Below are 16,521 nucleotides of genomic sequence, written 5' to 3'. Positions count from 1 at the left end.
TCACCATGAATGGTCCAGTTTGGTGGCTCAGAGTGATGTGTCAGCCTCCTTCCTGATCACAAATTAAGAAGCTGGCTGGCCAAACAATAATCTGAACATTTCCAGGCATGGATAGAAAAAAATTGCCTTTTGCATTTTTTTTTTGCCTTTTGCATTGCGTTTCTTTCAGTCCATGTTGTAATTCTGGGGAAGTCCTGCCATCTACTTTCAGGGCTCTAGAGATAAACATGAAGAAATGAGCTGCAAAACAGGTCATTATCATGACTGTGCTCAGTGTGACACACAGACCCAAGCAAGCTTGCAGGGATGAATTACCATTTTACTAATGGTAAGGAGCAGGAATCAACCCTGTGGGGATGGAATATGGAGGGAGGAGATTAACATTAGCATAGGCGGAAGTATAAAGAAATCAACATGGGGCTGCAGGGGGCATACCTTAGGATTCTGTCTTGTTTAAAAGTCTGGCGGGAAGCCTGACAAACCACAGCAGGTCAGGAAAGTGTTGAAATATCTTAATTTTTGTTTGTGTGCTAGAAAAATATGGAAGCAATATGGTAAGGGGTTCAGTTAAGAGGTGGAGAGGAGAAAATTGAAAATACCACTGAGCATATGCAATGTACAGAAGGTCCTAGGTAAGTGGGACAGCTGTAACTGATCAGAGCCATGGAATCTGCCTGCCATGTGAGCAGAAGTTGCTGAGGTGCCTGCAAAGACTTCCTCTATTAGTGAGACTGCAGGCTCTTATGGAGGTCCTTTACAATCACACCCTTGTGATGGTAGGCTCCCCAGACTGGGCTGAATTCAGTGGTACCAAACCTTTTTCCAGAATACCATATAGAATGCCCAACTGCATTTCTGTGCCAAGCCAGCCCACAAGAATTTGAAGTGAACTTGACAAGTAAGGACCTTTAGGGAAAGCCAGCAAGTCACCATTAAGCAGAGACCAAAAAACCTCCCCTGAAAGTCTTCTGTGCCTCACTCACTCACTCAGTTGCCTATTACCCCGTAACTTGAAGGAATTAAGAAACATATCAGGAGAGTCACCATGCTATTCCTCTTCCTGCTCCCTCCCCTTTCCTTCCTGAACAATTTAGTCCAAAAGCCATTAGGTGGGGCTGATTGAGACAGGTTTCTGCAAGGAGCGGGGGAGGAGCCACAGTGGCCCAGAGTGGTGTGTGGGAGCCAGAGCAAGGTGGGCAGGGAGACGGGTGACCCAATATAGGGTGTTGGGGTCCAAGATGGGTGAGGAACGCGCAGGGGACAGCAGTGTCTACCTAAAAAGTGATTCTGGAGTCGATGTTTGGTGAGGAAAACAGTGGATTGGTTCCACAGGGGGGAACTGATCAAATAATAGATAAATGAAGAATAATAGGAACCAGGTATCTTGTTGCCAAGGAGAAGGTTACAAATCTGCAAAGAGAGAAGATGAACCATGTGGTATTAGATTAAAATTACAGGTATCAGGGTGAGGTCATGGTTTTCAGTAGGTAGGTAGATAGGTAGGTAAGATAGGTAGGTAGGTAGACAGATCAATTAACTGATATATCAACAGATAGACTTCTGACCATTGAGAGTGCCTGGGAGCAGTGCCTATCTAATAGCAGTGAGCACACCAAGCACCCAGATCTTGGTTTCTAAATACCACTAAAAATACCACCATTCTCCACTAACAACAACTAATGCTCTTTATTGAAAGGGCTGATTCCAGGGTTAGGAAAGTACAAGATGAGACTGAAACATTTTGCAGCACCAGAAAGTAAAGATATGCCCAAATAATGGAGACATGTCAAAAGGGCACTAAAGTGAGCTTGAAAGGGCTCCTATGAACTATATTTGAGTAGTTAAGGATAAAAATAATAACAGAAATGGATTATAACCTACTAAATATAACAGGAATCCATGAGACCATCTATTATAGAGAGGGATGAAGATTACATACAGAGCACCAAAGTATTTCCCCACAGAATATTTGTTAATCATAAAAAGAAAAAGTAATTTTACTATGTAGAAGCCTGGCAAACACTCCTTCAATCAAGCCATCAAAATCAGTATTAAGTGAAAAAAGTTAACATCTGCCTCTGTAATGGGACAAACTGACACGATATCCTACCTGATTGAATACTGTGAGAATAAGCATCAGTTCTGTGTTATTCCTACCCAAGATGCATAACCCAAACATAATCACGTGAAAATATCTGACAAACCCAAACTGAGGGACATTCTACAAAACTGGGGGTGACTGAGCATCATGTTGGCAGCTTACTCTTATACATTTCTAAATAAAAACTATATTGGTACTTCACTAGGGGACTTTCCTTTAGCTTCGAGATTGTTTCAAAATTTAAAGGTTAATATGGAAAGAGTTAACTTGTGTCATTATAGATTTGATCTTGATTAAGGAATCAAGATGGGATTAAGGTCTGGAAGAAGAAGAAAAGGAGAAAGATAGTGCTAAGTCATGTACGACTCTTGCAACCCTATGGACTGTAGCCTGCCAGCCTCCTCTGTCCCTGGGATTTTCCAAGCAAGAATACTGGAGTGGATTGCCATTTCCTTCTCCAGGGGATGTTCCTGACCCAGGAATCGAACCCAGGTCTCAAGCATTGCGGGCAGATTCTTTATCGACTGAGCTACGTGGGAAACCCAAGGTCTGAATAGACCTGGGAAGCCCAAGGTCTGAATAGACCAAGCTAAATACAGTAATTATATGGCAAGGCAACACTTCTGAAATTCTCTCCAGTGAAGGAATAGTTTTTCTGCCCTGTCCATTATGGACCAATACTTTAAAAAAAAACACAAAATCCTACACTTGGATTTGAAGACAGTATCAAATTGCTCCAAGAGTTTTCAAACTCTTTACCAATGTCTGGACTGAGCTTAGCATGGACCAAGAATAGTCATAAATGAGCTCAGACCACACTTTGAGCAGCCCTTCTCTGTGGCAGGATGTGCGGTTCCCCAAGTAACATCATATCCAAATGGGAAATAAAAATTACTGGTCACACTGTTATCCATAATGGTAACAACAATAGTTATCACTGAAATTAACATCAACCATCTATACAAAATATTCAAGATAGGGAACTGTCCAAGCAATGGGAGGAGATTAGAGGCTTGTCTTTGACATAGAGAACTCAACTTCTCCAAAAGCGTCACAGAACACAAATAGATATGATGACCTTGATTCCAAAGTAATTGCTTTATGGTGATTTAAGGAAAGACAAATCCCATTATACAGAAGATGGACAGAAACATCTTCTATGCGTCAATCTGCAATACCAACCCATAACTGTCATTGCTGGGAAGAGACTCAGCATCCAGAAGGGGTTAGGAGAAGACATTCCCAAACCAGATAGGCTTGATTTAACTGCAGATACAGAGGGTCAAGTTACTGATGTCAACACAGTCCACACGACAGCCGACTCTAGGTCGGCACCACACACAGCCTAGCTCAACCAAGAGAGAACAATAAACAAAGAACAACTCTCCATATTACAGGAAGGCCAGAGCAGAAGGACAAGAAAGGAGCCATTACACCTTCTGGGCAACGGCGAACACCATCCAGGCTCAAGGGTCTTCCAGAAGACACTCTGACATCCCCATTGTGTGCCTCTGAACACTGGGATCCCTGGACCAGTGTCTCCATGACACTGAGATAGCCACGCACAGAGGTGGCTCCACGCTGTAAGCTGGAATCAACAACACCGATTTCTGCAGCATCTGTCTCTGGCCTGCGACACTTCACTTACCTGGAGCAGTTTTGTAGCACGATGCTCGGGAGGGCAGTGATGGGGCATTCTTTGCCTTGGGGCTCTGGGTACTCTGCAAGACTTGCCTCTGCCGCTTCAGCTCCTCTTCCCTTTCCTGGGCTGCTCGGATCTCTTCTTCAATCATGGACAAAGTCCGCTGCTTTCTGGACCTCAGCTTGAAGGGCCCAACCATTACATCAGACTCTTGAGTGGCCAGGAGCGAGGCTGTGCTTCTCAACTCAGCCGCTTCCGAGTACTTGCTGAAGTAGCTCCCTTCCGGCCTGGTCTCCTCCATGTTTATTGGGCCACTGGGCTGTACCGCTGGCAGTGGCTGGGAGGGCCCCCTTTCCCTGAGCACCCTGTCTTCAGTAGACAGAATCTTTGGCAATACATCCCTTTTCTCTTGAACAGGGGAGGACACCTGAGGTGGTTCAAACATGCTCTGAGGCTTCTCTGAGCTGGGAGCCCTGGGGCCAGCTTTCTCTTGACTTACTTGAGGTCCTTGTTGTTCTGCTCCACCCTTGGTGGTTTCAGACCCAGCTCTGTCTATTTGCTCGGCGATGGCTTGTTGAATGGCATTCTGCACCAGGAGACCAGCCTGATATTCCAAGGGGTCATCAACTGACGCAGAGTCTCCCAGTGTGGACAAAGGGGAATAGAAACCATGATCACTGAATGACTTGGAGACCCCTTCTCCTCGGCCCTCTGAGGGGTTGTCAGTCTGGGGAGTCTGGGGCAGAGAAAAATCGGCCAGTGAATTCTCCTGCAGGGCATTGGTTGTCTCATTGGAGGCCCCACTGTCGCTGATATTGTCCATGCTGAAGTCATTGGACAGGGTCTCCAGGACGGTGGTATCCTGGGATCTCACCGACAGCTCATCCAAACCAGAGTCCAGCTCCTCTTGAGTCAAAGAGACATTGACTGACCTTGAAAACTGATCCAAGATCCCAGGGTCGTCATCCTTGACCACGGTGAGGACGGCCCGAGCACTCGTGAACTCACCATCCTCTGCCCAGAGTTTGGATAAGGGCCCACGTTTAGAGGGCTCACTGTACGGCCCTTCCTTTCCCTGGGGAGCTGTGCTGCCCTGGCCCCCTCCTCCAGAAGACTGACTCTCTGGGGCACAGTGGGCTTTCTGCCCCTTGGCTGCTGAGGAGTCTTCAGGAGGTGCCCCGACAGAAGCTGGTCTGGAGATGGTCAGTGTCTTGTCTGAGTTGATGGACCCCAGAGGTTTGTAGAAGGGCTTGATGGAGAAGAGCCTGGGTGTACTCTGGCCCCTGGCCACTGTCTGCCTGGAATTCTCCATCTGCTGGAACTGTTTGCGCGCCGCGGAGAAGTCTATCTGCTCCGTGACGATGTCCTCCTTTGGGTGGTCAGTCACAGAGGGATGCTCCCGTGAGGGTGCGGGGGCCGTGCAGAGCTGTGGTGGGGGCTGCTGCTGCTGCTGTTGCATCAGCAGTTGCTCCTGCTGCGCCCTCCTCTCCTTGCGCTCCTTGTACTTTTTGTGCGACTCCAGATGTTCCTCATCCAGTTGCTCCTCGATGGTCTTCTCCTGCGGAGGGTTCCACCATTTCGCGGCGATACCAGGGTTCTTCTTCACGGCCTGACTCCGGATGAGTTCCCGCCTCTCCTTTTCCAGCTCCAGCATCTCTTCTGAAGGCCTCACTTTCCTGACACGGTACTGTTCTTTCTCACTCTCGTCGTCCTCGAAGAGCTTGGAGGGCTTCTTGTCCTCGTGGAAGGCACGCAGCTCAAACTTGGCTTCCTTCTTGAGCGTGGTGAGCGTTACCTCCCCGTCCCGGGAGGAGCACCGTGAGCTGGTGGAGGAGCTGGGGCTCACGGGCACCTGCAGGCTGTCCCCCAGTACGTCTCGGGGCTGCTCAGGGGGGTGGCCGTTGGCTCTTCTACCCTCGGCCATGGTGTCAGAGTCGCTTTGATGGAGCTCCAGGTGCGGAGGAGCCTGTCTGCCAGCTGCCGTCTCGGTGACTTCCGGCTGGACAGCCGCGGGGGTGGGCGGACTTGGGCTTCCGGCCAAGATGGCTGCTCCAGGCTCCGGGGAGGATGTGCCGTTGTAGGTTCCGTCCACAGCAGAATCACAGCAGTTGGCCTCCAGCACCTCGTCTAGATATCGGATCTCTCTGGCCACGTCATTATCCAGAGATTCGTGGTGATCAGCAAGGAGGCCATTGTGGGGGGTTGAGTAGAAAGGGGAGGGGTGGTCCATGGAATGTGGAGTCGAGGTGATTCCGGTAACACTCTTACATTCTGCAACAGAGACCTCAATTTCCATGTTCTTGTGATCTGGGGGAAGAGAGCTGGTGATAGATTCCAGGGCTTTGGCACTACAGTTGTCTCTCTCGTGTTTTAGCCGGGTATCATCCTCAGAAAGCTCGGGAGGCTTCTGGAATAAAGAGAAAACAGAAATCAGAGTTAACGACCTCATTGCTTATGGATGTGAACCTCAGACATGAGCTGATAATTAACTGGAAGGAAAACTGAACAACAATGGCAGAATCTTTTGAATAAAGGTTTCTCTTCTAAAAAGGCCTTCATATATTCATTTTGTTACAGTAACAAGTACCTAAACTTTCTTAATTTTACAGATTCCATTTTGCTTACTTGGTGTCCATAAAATTTTAATTAAATGCTAGTTCCATTTTTACATTTAAAAGTAAACTGGGATTTGGATCATCTGATGACATTGCTCAAATAATTTCTGAAGTGGAAGAGATTAAGTATCAATTGTACCACAACTTTTCAAAATATTTCATGGCAGATTTTCTGTAGAAATGTTAATAGAACTATTTGTAATGTCCCCAGCTATAAAAAAGAAGGCCCTTTTGCAGGAACCAATCTTGAAAACATGATTCTCTGCCAGATGTAATGCAATTATTCTGTAGACAGGAAACTTTTAGGAAAATTTTTCCAAAATAAAATACTGGAAAACAGTAAATCTCTTCAATGGCCCCTTGAGAGCTACCGTATCCCACTGCATGGCTGAAATTGACCATGTGCATTATAAACACAGAACCAAAGCCACTGACTCACACAGTTCTATTCCCTGGAACAACATCAAAACAATGCTCCTTAGTTAAGGAGTGAATGTTGCTTTGAAAGGCTAGACAACACCACCTCCCATCTAGTTCCTAAAATGCTTTATATGTGACAGCTCCAATTTTGTGATTAAATAAGAAAACTATCTTTTTTAATGTTTTTACATGTATCATGTTTTTCATTAGTTATCTATTGCATGTCAGTTTATTTGGCATTAGTTAAGATTAATTTTCAAACTGTAGGATCATATTTTTTCATGCCAAAGGTCTCTGGTTTATCTCAGAAAATGCAGCGGTAAGTTGTGAGCTTAATTTGAGTTCCCTCAAGTATTTCACTAATACTTTTGTCAGCTCTGTTTCACGTCTTAGGTCTAGAGGGTACCTGCTATTATGGATATAATACAGTGCAAATTGCAATATTATATAATTTTTTATTTAAACATTAAAGATTTAGAACATACTATTAAAACACCACCTGGGATAATCCTCAGTGGATTAATTTCAGAATTCTTTCAAGAAAAGTGATGAGTATGGATTTGTTCATAATACCTAGAAAAACATGGAAGTTCACGCCATATGCTCTGCATTGCTGTCAGAATGTTCAGAAACTCTCACTGGTCAACCAGGAACTGGAAGGTTATCCACAAACTGAGGAGGGTTTCCTTCACTGTTTCCCACCTTCTTCTTTACACTTAATCAATCAAATAATATGTATTCCTTCTTCAATAATAGACAATAATAATAAATATTCCTTCTTTGTCAAAACCTTCTGGTCTCAAAGGACCTTCCACTCTTGATCTGGTCTTTGTCAAAGTCTGATACTTAAGATTTATAATCTCTACTACCGCACAATTGCACTCATCTCACACGCTAGTAAAGTAATGCTCAAAATTCTCTTCAGCAATATGTGAACCGTGAACTTGCTGATGTTCAAGCTGGTTTTAGAAAAGGCAGAGGAACCAGAGATCAAATTGCCAACATCCGCTGGATCATGGAAAAAGCAAGAGAGTTCCAGAAAAACATGTATTTCTGCTTTATTGACTATGCCAAAGCCTTTGACTGTGTGGATCACAATAAACTGTGGAAAATTCTGAAAGACATGGGAATACCAGACCACCTGACCTGCCTCTTGAGAAATTTGTATATAGGCCAGGAAGCAACAGTTAGAACTGGACATGGAACAACAGATTGGTTCCAAATAGGAAAAGGAGTACGTCAAGGCTGTATATTGTCACCCTGTTTACTTAACTTATATGCAGAGTACATCATGAGAAATGCTGGGCTGGAAGAAACACAAGCTGGAATCAAGATTGCTGGGAGAAATATCAATAACCTCAGATATGCAGATGACACCACCCTTATGGCAGAAAGTGAAGAGGAACTAAAAAGCCTCTTGATGAAAGTGAAAGAGGAGAGTGAAAAAGTTGGCTTAAAAAGCTCAACATTCAGAAAACGAAGATCATGGCATCCGGTGCCATCACTTCATGGGAAATAGATGGGGAAACAGTGGAAACAGTGTCAGACTTTATTTTTCTGGGCTCCAAAATCACTAAGATGGTGACTGCAGCCATGAAATTAAAAGACACTCCTTGGAAGGAAAGTTATGACCAACCTAGATAGCATATTGAAAAGCAGAGACATTACTTTGCCAACAAAGGTTCGTCTAGTCAAGGCTATGGTTTTTCCTGTGGTCATGTACGGATGTGAGAGTTGGACTGTGAAGAAGGCTGAGCGCTGAAGAATTGATGCTTTTGAACTGTGGTGTTGGAGAAGACTCTTGAGAGTCACTTGGACTGCAAGGAGATCCAACCAGTCCATTCTGAAGGTGATCAGCCCTGGGATTTCTTTGGAAGGAATGATGCTAAAGCTGAAACTCCAGTACTTTGGCCATCTCATGCGAAGAGTTGACTCATTGGAAAAGACTCAGATGCTGGGAGGGATTGGGGACAAGAGGAGAAGGGGACAACAGAGGATGAGATGGCTGGATGGCATCACTGACTCGATGGACGTGAGTCTGAGTGAACTCCGGGAGTTGGTGATGGACAGGGAGGCCTGGCGTGCTGCAATTCATGGGGTCGCAAAGAGTCGGACACGACTGAGCGACTGATCTGATCTGATCTTTATTTTATTTGGGACCACCGTTAACTAGTGGCTCTTTTATCTTAGCTCACTCACTCAGTCCTATCTGATTCTTTGTGAACCCATGGACTGTAGCCCAGCAGGTTCCTCTGTCCATGAGATTCTCCAAGGCAAGAATACTGTAGTGGGTTGCCATTTCCTCCTACAGGAGATCATCCCAATCCAGGGATCAAACCTGTATCTCCTGTGTCTCCTGCATTAGCAGGCAGATGCTTTACCACTGAGCCACCCTTTAGAATGAACTAAAAAGACATGACAAAGACAACTGCTACTGTCCTTTAAAGAACATTAATTAAACATTCTTCTGTTAAAGAGATTGTCAGTAACTTCTACGTCATTTAAGAATTACAGGAAATTTGAATGCGTGAAACTTATTGGCTGCCATTCAAACGTCAGGAAAACCTAGGTCAAAATTAGCCTGCTCTATGGAAAGCTGAGCAACAAAAAGAGACACAGTACTGCTATGGTGAAAATCAGACTGCCATGACGCTCCCACCTGCGGCTTCATTTGGCCAATGATTCACTGCTAATATTTTCATGGGAGTAAGTAGAGCTTTCCTTCTATCCCTTTGGCTTTGGGGAGGGAAAATAGGTAGGAAAATAGTAGGAAGCTGCTGGGACTGAAATATGGTGAAAAATATTGCTCTACTGAAACAGAAAACACTTTACAATAGTTGACATGACAAGAAAAAGGGCACTGTGACATTGAAAGAAGCAGAAAGGCATGTAATTAATTCTATAGTTCAGTTAGTCATGGATTCATTCATTTAAAATGCAGGAGGCTTATTCTTTAGGGCCATGATGAAATTAGCAGCAACAATAAGTTCCAGGAGACAACACCCTTTTCTTAACAAAAACTGGATTTCCCATACTTCCTAGGAAGTCATAAATCTATTTTGGGGTTTACTTAGTCTGGTCAGGTGAAGCGAAACACTTGCCTATATTAACCTCTTGTTGCTGATCACAGAGATTGGAGTAACTAAGCCTGTCTCCACAGCATCCCCAGGAATACTTTGTCAGCATCATCCCCTTCTCCTGGATGCTTCATGGTTCTCACATCAGATAATGAAGGAGCAGATGCTCTACAGCTTCTTTTTTTTTTTTTTAAGAACTTTAAAAACTCTATCCTTTTTCCAAGGATATATTCTGAACTAGCAACAACTGTCCCAATTCAAAAGTTTAAATATCTTGAGAACATCATTTGACAGTACATTTTTGCAATATCAAAAACAAAACTAAACAGCTTTAGCCTTGAGTTGGAAATAATGAGTCTCACCAGTTATGTCTGAGATGTGGCAAACATTTAAAAAATGCTAATTACAGGCAAATTTGGAGTCTCAGTGTAATCTGAGGTGACTGCTTTCCAATACTGTCCACAGAAATCTAGACACTGTGGAGTGTAAACAGGAAAGAGGCTCTCCTTCCTGTTAGTTACATGAGGCCTCAGCTCCTTTCCACAAATTCAGAAAATTCTTCCTGAGACTTGATTCTATCTATCTCAGGGAGCAGAGTTCTAAACCCTAATTAGGGCAGGAGTCCTTAAAGAGATAAACAACTCAGCATTGCTGGCTTAGGTCTGCCTCAGAGTTCCTGAGTTTTTGTAAAGTTAGGGAACAATTATAACCAAAGAGCAAATTCCTGAGTTCTGTCTCAGCAGGCAGAATTTACCTTTGTGCTGGATGGCCTGATGTGATCAAAGCCACCACATCATTGTACCAGGTGAGTGGAAGTGGCCTAGGAACCCCTCTATGCAAGGATCTGGCAGGAGTCTGGGTTTGATGTCATTGCTGCTGCTGCTGCTGCTAATTCGCTTCAGTCATGTCCGACTCTGTGTGACCCCATAGACCGCAGCCCACCAGGCTCCCCCCGTCCCTGGGATTCTCCAGGCAAGAACACTGGAGTGGGTTGATGCAATTAAATGATGTCATATTTAAACCAATAAATACTCACTGCTCCCTTTGAAGATAAGACCAGAATTTTCTCCATGCTTCAGATAAGGTTAGCCTGACTCCAAATTCAGATAAAATGAACATTCATTAAATGGACTGTTAAGCTTTTCTGAAATAGAGTACGCATGTGTACCTGTGTGCTCAGTCACTCAGTTCTGACTCTTTTTGACCCCCATGGACTATAGCTTGCCAGGCTCCTCTGTCCATGGGATTCCTCAGGCAAGAATACTGGAGTGGGTTGCCATTTCTCCTCAGGGGATCTTCCCAACCCAAGGATCGAATTTCCCCAGGTGGAGGGGGATCGCATCTCTAGGTGGAGACCTAACAATCTGGCATGTAATATCTGCCTGCCCTGCTGGCCTCCTGGTTTCCCAGAATAGCTAACAGCTGGTCAGGATGTCTACAATTTACTTTAAAATACTCAGGCAGACACAATATAATATAGCTGTGTGTGTGTATGTCTGAAGTTAGCTTAAATTACATTCCAGGAGCAGACACCCTAATCTGGAACACATACGCCAAGAATGGTCAGCCAGGATCTAATCAGAAATCCCACGTTCCATAGGCACCTGCTCTCCTCCAGTTTAGCTCTCTTTAACTCCCAAGGGCCCCTTGCTGCTAAGTCATTTCAGTTATGTTTGACGCTGTGCAACCCCATAGATGGCAGCCCACCAGGCTCCCCCGTCCCTGGGATTCTCCAGGCAAGAACACTGGAGTGGGTTGCTATTTTCTTCTCCAATGCATGAAAGTGAAAAGTGAAAGTGAAGCCGCTCAGTCATGTCCGACTCTTAGCGACCCCATGGACTGCTGCCTACCAGGCTCCTCCATCCATGGGATTTTCCAGGTAAGAGTACTGGAGTGGGGTGCCTTTGCCTTCTCCAAAGGGCCCCTGAGGCTTGTGCTAATTGGCATAATTAAGGCGAGAATAAAAGGTTTAGATCAAGTGTATTATATATCCTTCTACTTCTCTGTATATTCATCCTATTAATTTTTGAGAGTTTGATATTGAAACTCCCAATTAATTTCCAGGTGGTGCTAGTGGTAAAGAACTCATCTGCCAATGCAGGAGACATAAGAGATGTAGGTTCCAAGATCCCCTGGAGGAGGGCGTGGCGACCCACTCCAGTGTCTTGCCTGGAGAATCCCATGGACAGAGGAGCCTGGCGGGCTACAGTCCAGAGGGTAGCACATGACTGAAGCGACAATGCATGCATGCACATAGTGGAACTATATGTAACTTTGTTCTGTATTTTCTAAGTCTCATATAAATGTGTTATCACACTTTCATAATTTAAAAAAGTAAAAATTAAAACCAAAAAAAGAGGTTTAGAGAGATTGTCCCAGGATCCCCTGGCTAATAAATGGCACAGCCAGGACCTGAAGGAAGGTCAGTTCTTCTGAATTCTATCCCAGTACCTCAAAAGGTGTTCTCCATGACTGGAAGCTTCCAAAATGACAAGGGAAGTCTTATGAAGGTGTATGGATCTGAAGATCATTTGCGTGACTTTCGGGCTGATGGTTTGCACACTTGAATCTCTAGAAGTCACAGTATACAACTGGGCTTCACAAGTCGAGGACCCCTTTCAAAACCAACCAGATGCCCTGGAGACCTAAGTTTCAGTTCCTGTCTTCTGCTCTACCTGCAGGACCCTCTGGATAGAGTTGGGGATGCGGACCTCCTGCTCAGTGTGCGGATCTGGCCTCTGCGGCGGGTCCTCTGCTTCCTGTGATGCCATCCAGAGGCAAAACTTGAAATCCCACATCACAGTCATGGCGGTGGACAAGGCTGCGACTTGTCCCCAGCACCAGTTAGCAGCACAGGTGAGGTGCTAGGAGCCATTTGATTTGCAGAGAGGATACACCAGGGCCCTGCGGCCTGCTCAGTTAGGCCACGGATGACTGTGTGCTCTTTCTTCCCAGGACACCTACCTGGGCCTGTGGCTGGGGGCATCAGGCACAGAAAGAACTTGTGAAGGCAATGCATCTTCCTTAGCAGATCTGGCTGGGCCCAGGGGGACGCCAGAAAGGTGTCCTTTGCTACAAGGTCAAGTGAGAAGTAGATGCTTCTACTCACTTCCCCAGTCTGGTGTGCTTGTCACTTCTCTACCTCCCTACCCTACTCTTGAGCTTCCCTGGTGGCTCAGACGGTAAAGAACCCCCCTGCAATGCAGAAGACCTGGGTTCGATCCCTGGGTTGGGAAGATCCCCTGGAGAAGGGAGTGGCAACCCACTCTAATATTCTTGCCTAGAGAATCCCATGGACAGAGAATGCTATGGACAGAGGAGCCTGGCAGCCTACGGTCCATGGGGTCGCAAAGAGTTGGACACGACTGAGCAACTAACACAACACTCTACTGTTAACGAGATCTGTCACCAGCTTCCCAGGCTCCTAGCCTAAATGCACTGTGTGACCCAAATTCATTCAAACATCAGCCGCCTGCTGCACAAGCAGGTTTCTCTGCTCTGAATAACCCAGATTACTTCCTACTAAAGCCACGGTATTTAAATTAGAAACACATTTCCCCAGGTAATTAGTGACCTGATCCTTTAATCTAGTTACTTTAAAGTTCCACCAAAAGTATGAACTCATTCTTGGCCTAGGAAGAGGGGCACAGTACGAAGAAAAACTTCCTCGTGGCTGTGAAACCAGAGGGCATCTGTTTCCTTTTCTTGTCCTGCCTCTCTTTCCTAAGTCGAGTTTTTAAGACACAGGGCACAACTGCTGTGTTCCATAGGCCATGAGTGGCTGTTGTTAATGGTTTATTCAGGACTCTTTATTTTCTGGCTAAAGTTTCCATCAGGATGGCAAATGGGAGGAGAGGGTGCGACCTGGCAGGGGGATGATGCCCAGACACTGGGAAGATGTCCACCCGGGGCTGCTGAGGTTCATCAGCTGTGGAGGCATGGGGTGGAGCACCAGTCGGGAGGTCTAGGGGAGACAGACCGAAGCCCAAGGGAACCCAAGGAGCGTGGAAGGGGAGCACAGAGGCTGAAGAGGTAATAGTGGATCTCTGCGGCGCATCCTGAGAACCTGTAGAGTGACAAGCCATGTGCCAGGGCCCTGGGAGGACCCTAGGGCTCTGGAGTGCACCTCACGCTGCAGCAGGGAGCTTACAGCCTTGCAGACAGAGAGAGAGGACAGATTCACATAAAGATAGCAGAGACAACAAGTGGAGAGAGTGCTACAACAGTAACTAGAAGGAAACCGCCTGGTCTGTTCAAGGTGGCAGATGGGGCAGGCTGAGAACGGATGAAGGAAGCTGGGAGCACCAGGGTTCCTCAGTAGCTGGCCTGCACCTCCTCTCCCACCCCCACCCCAACTAGAGAAGCCGCTGGGACTCTGAGTGGCCCCTTCCACCCACCCCTGTGAAGGTACAGAGAGTGGGAATGTCTGAGGATGGCTTGCTTCCTGGGTTGGGCTCCAGGCTTCTGGGCCAGGAAGTGGAGGGGCGCGACCCCGGAGTTAACCTGGACCGCATTCCAGTCCCAGGCAGAACTTCCTCTCGCCCCACCCCACCCCAGCAGAGCGTCTTCCGGCCTGTAACACCAAAGGCTTACAGGCTGGTGTTGACCGTGGGAAGCCAGGAGGCGGGCCACTCCCCAAGGAGGCCAGAGACCCAGCTCCTGGCTGACAAGAGGCAGATCTAAGACCCCCAGCATTCCAGGGTACTTACAGCTAAATTTAGACTGGATGGGCTCAGGGATAATGACATGACCCCTAATAGAGAGGGCTAATACTAACTCTGCCTCTAGGGTTTCCTCCCCCCACCCCACCCCCTTCCACTGACCTCCTGCCATGAAGCCATTATGGCTAAATGTGACTCTGACAGTCCTAAAAAGAACTTTCTGTTCCTACAGGCTCAGCTTTTCTTTCTGAGAGCTTCTATGGTCTTGGTCAACTTAGCAATCACCCTCCTGCTATTCTCTCTGGCTCAGGTCTCAGGTCCAGGCTTGCAGACGACGGCACGAAAACACTTCTGGAACCCCCTTCCATTGGAAACAAGGCTGGGCTATGTCTTGACTCGATGGCAATCCTGATAAAGAAGTGGTCCCTTTGTAATGTAAGGGGAATCTCCCCACGACTGCAGCCTGCCCTATTAATAGCATCCCCTTCACCCTGCTGAAAAGTCAGTGGCTCAGATGTCAGGCTGCACATCTGGAAGATGTTAAGGTGTGATTTGATGAACACATTTACAGCTTGGGCTCTCTCTGAAAGAAACGAAAAAGTGTATGTGTGATGGGGGTGTGATGGGAGGAGGCAAGGAAAGAAGCTGTTGCCTCTTCTGCAGCAGCTAGTGAAAGGCTTATTTTCTTCAGTCACTTGGAGACCCATTCCCTACCAAAGGGATTGAGAAGCACTGGGAGATTTCCCCTGAATGAGGCGAGATGACTTATTTCATCTCCAAGAAAGGCAAGTTTTGCTTCTTCCTTGATGGGATACACTCCAAGCTCTTTATCAAGGAGTCCTCAGATGCTCTTCCCACAGAAGACCCTTTTCACTCTGAAACTATCTCATAGAACAGTCCCCCACCTCCAGAATAAACCAAGGTCAAGGCCACAGAGGGAACTCTGGCTCCTGCAGCCTGAAATTTCTAGGGTAACTGATTCTGCTGAAAGCAAGTCCCTGGCTTTAGTCCTGTATAACTTAGCTGTGTCCTTCTTAGTTTTAAAATAGTTCGGGATCTTGGATTCAGGCCTGGCCAACCAGTAATGGCAGAGAGCAAAAGCTGGGCTCCACCGTGGACCCGGCAAAAAATCCACAGTGTGAACGCAGAGCCAGGAGCAAACGGTGCCAGAGGCTTTCGAGATTAACTCTTTGTCCACGGATGAGTCCTGTACTTAGGAAGAGAGCTGATGCAGTTTTCTTCCCATAGCCCTGGGTCCCAAGCATATGGGGATACATGTTCCCCCGCAAAGCCTCAAGTCACTCTATGAATGTGCCACATTCTGCAATGGGGGCTTGTAGATTAAATAACAAGATAAACAGTCACCAGGACTGGTGGGCCACTTGGTTCTGATGTGGAAAAGGGGACACACACACACACTCAGGCATGCACAGGCACATACTCATGCACCACCTTCAAAGCATTATCTGGCAAAGAGGTGTGCGCCTTTGCCCGCGCTGTATGTGTGGTGCGGAGCTCCTGCTCTGCCGGTTAGCATGAAAGCTGGGAGTCTGACAAGATTAGTCAGAAAAGGAGCAAGTCTCCTGTCCAAGCCCGGCTGCCCACTCTCTCTCCAGCAGGAAAGGCGTCCACAGCACAGCGCTGCAGTCCCTGCCCTGAGTGCCTCCTCCATAAAGACTCTGGCCTCACGAGGGAACCCTCTCCTTGCAGATCAGAAAGCAAAGGACAGTAAGTTAGGTCAGCAGACTCGGCTTACCCTGCCCAGAGTGCCCGCTTCACACGTCCCCGCTCAGAACTGCCTCTTTTTCCAGGCAGTTTCCTGCGCCCTGGCTCAAGCTGGACAAATTCCTTCTGAGTCTCCTGACAGAAGACTGTGAGGTCACGGCTGGCCCTCCCTCCGCTCCCTCAAAGGCCATTCACACAAAGAAGGACTTTAACCCCCTTCAAAGAGGTCCGGCCCCTCCCTAGCTGGCCCGAGCCTGGAGGGCAGCAGCCAGTCAGCCAG

At 46.8% G+C, this 16,521-nt stretch overlaps 1 protein-coding gene across 7 annotated transcripts in view; it reads right to left on the bottom strand.

Annotated features, from left to right (window-relative positions):
• PALM2AKAP2 (PALM2 and AKAP2 fusion) overlaps positions 1 to 16,521 on the bottom strand; it is a 517,050-nt gene that overhangs the window by 28,559 nt on the left and 471,970 nt on the right. For all 7 annotated transcript variants that reach the window (XM_070795255.1, XM_070795256.1, XM_070795257.1 and 4 more), the window contains one exon: positions 3,750 to 6,150. In XM_070795255.1, coding sequence (XP_070651356.1) covers positions 3,750 to 6,150 — 2,401 coding nt within the window. The remainder of the gene's footprint in view (positions 1 to 3,749; positions 6,151 to 16,521) is intronic.

The sequence above is a fragment of the Bos indicus genome, chromosome 8 (assembly GCF_029378745.1).
Source record: "Bos indicus isolate NIAB-ARS_2022 breed Sahiwal x Tharparkar chromosome 8, NIAB-ARS_B.indTharparkar_mat_pri_1.0, whole genome shotgun sequence".
NCBI classification, from domain to species: domain Eukaryota; kingdom Metazoa; phylum Chordata; class Mammalia; order Artiodactyla; family Bovidae; genus Bos; species Bos indicus.
Note: the sequence above shows the minus strand (reverse complement) of the source record. Positions and strands in the feature narration are given on the sequence as shown.